Here is a 365-nt window from a genome sequence, read left to right as displayed (position 1 = left end):
CGCCGTGGAGGGTAGAGAGGTCGAGGGGACGCAAGGGACGCTGATCCTGGCTTCGTTGGAGTCGGCAGATTGCATACCCTGAGCATCCACGGCCCTCACCAGGAAGGTCAGGTGCCCGCAGTCCGGGGCAGGGAAGGTGGTGCTGACCAGGGCTCCTGCTTCCACGGGCGCCACGTCCTGCCCCACCGCCCCCTGGTCACTCCCTTCGACGGAGTACGTCACGAGGTAGGCTTCGGCTAAAAGCGAGGAGGCAAAAGGTGATGATCCCGGGCTTTGTGATGACTGCTCGTCTGTCAGCCTTTTTCAGGGGCGGGTCTCTTTCTGTTTTCTAATGTGTCTTTCTGTTGTGTTTATTCGTTCATTTA

At 59.2% G+C, this 365-nt stretch overlaps 1 protein-coding gene across 1 annotated transcript in view; it reads right to left on the bottom strand.

The window, feature by feature from the left end:
* LOC119594546 (calcium-activated chloride channel regulator 4A-like) overlaps positions 1-365 on the bottom strand; it is a gene marked incomplete in the record, with an annotated part of 22,624 nt that overhangs the window by 2,937 nt on the left and 19,322 nt on the right. The window contains 1 exon segment of the mRNA XM_037943578.1: positions 100-236. Coding sequence (XP_037799506.1) covers positions 100-236 — 137 coding nt within the window.

Source organism: Penaeus monodon, chromosome 34 (assembly GCF_015228065.2).
Source record: "Penaeus monodon isolate SGIC_2016 chromosome 34, NSTDA_Pmon_1, whole genome shotgun sequence".
NCBI classification, from domain to species: Eukaryota; Metazoa; Arthropoda; class Malacostraca; order Decapoda; family Penaeidae; genus Penaeus; species Penaeus monodon.
Note: the sequence above shows the minus strand (reverse complement) of the source record. Positions and strands in the feature narration are given on the sequence as shown.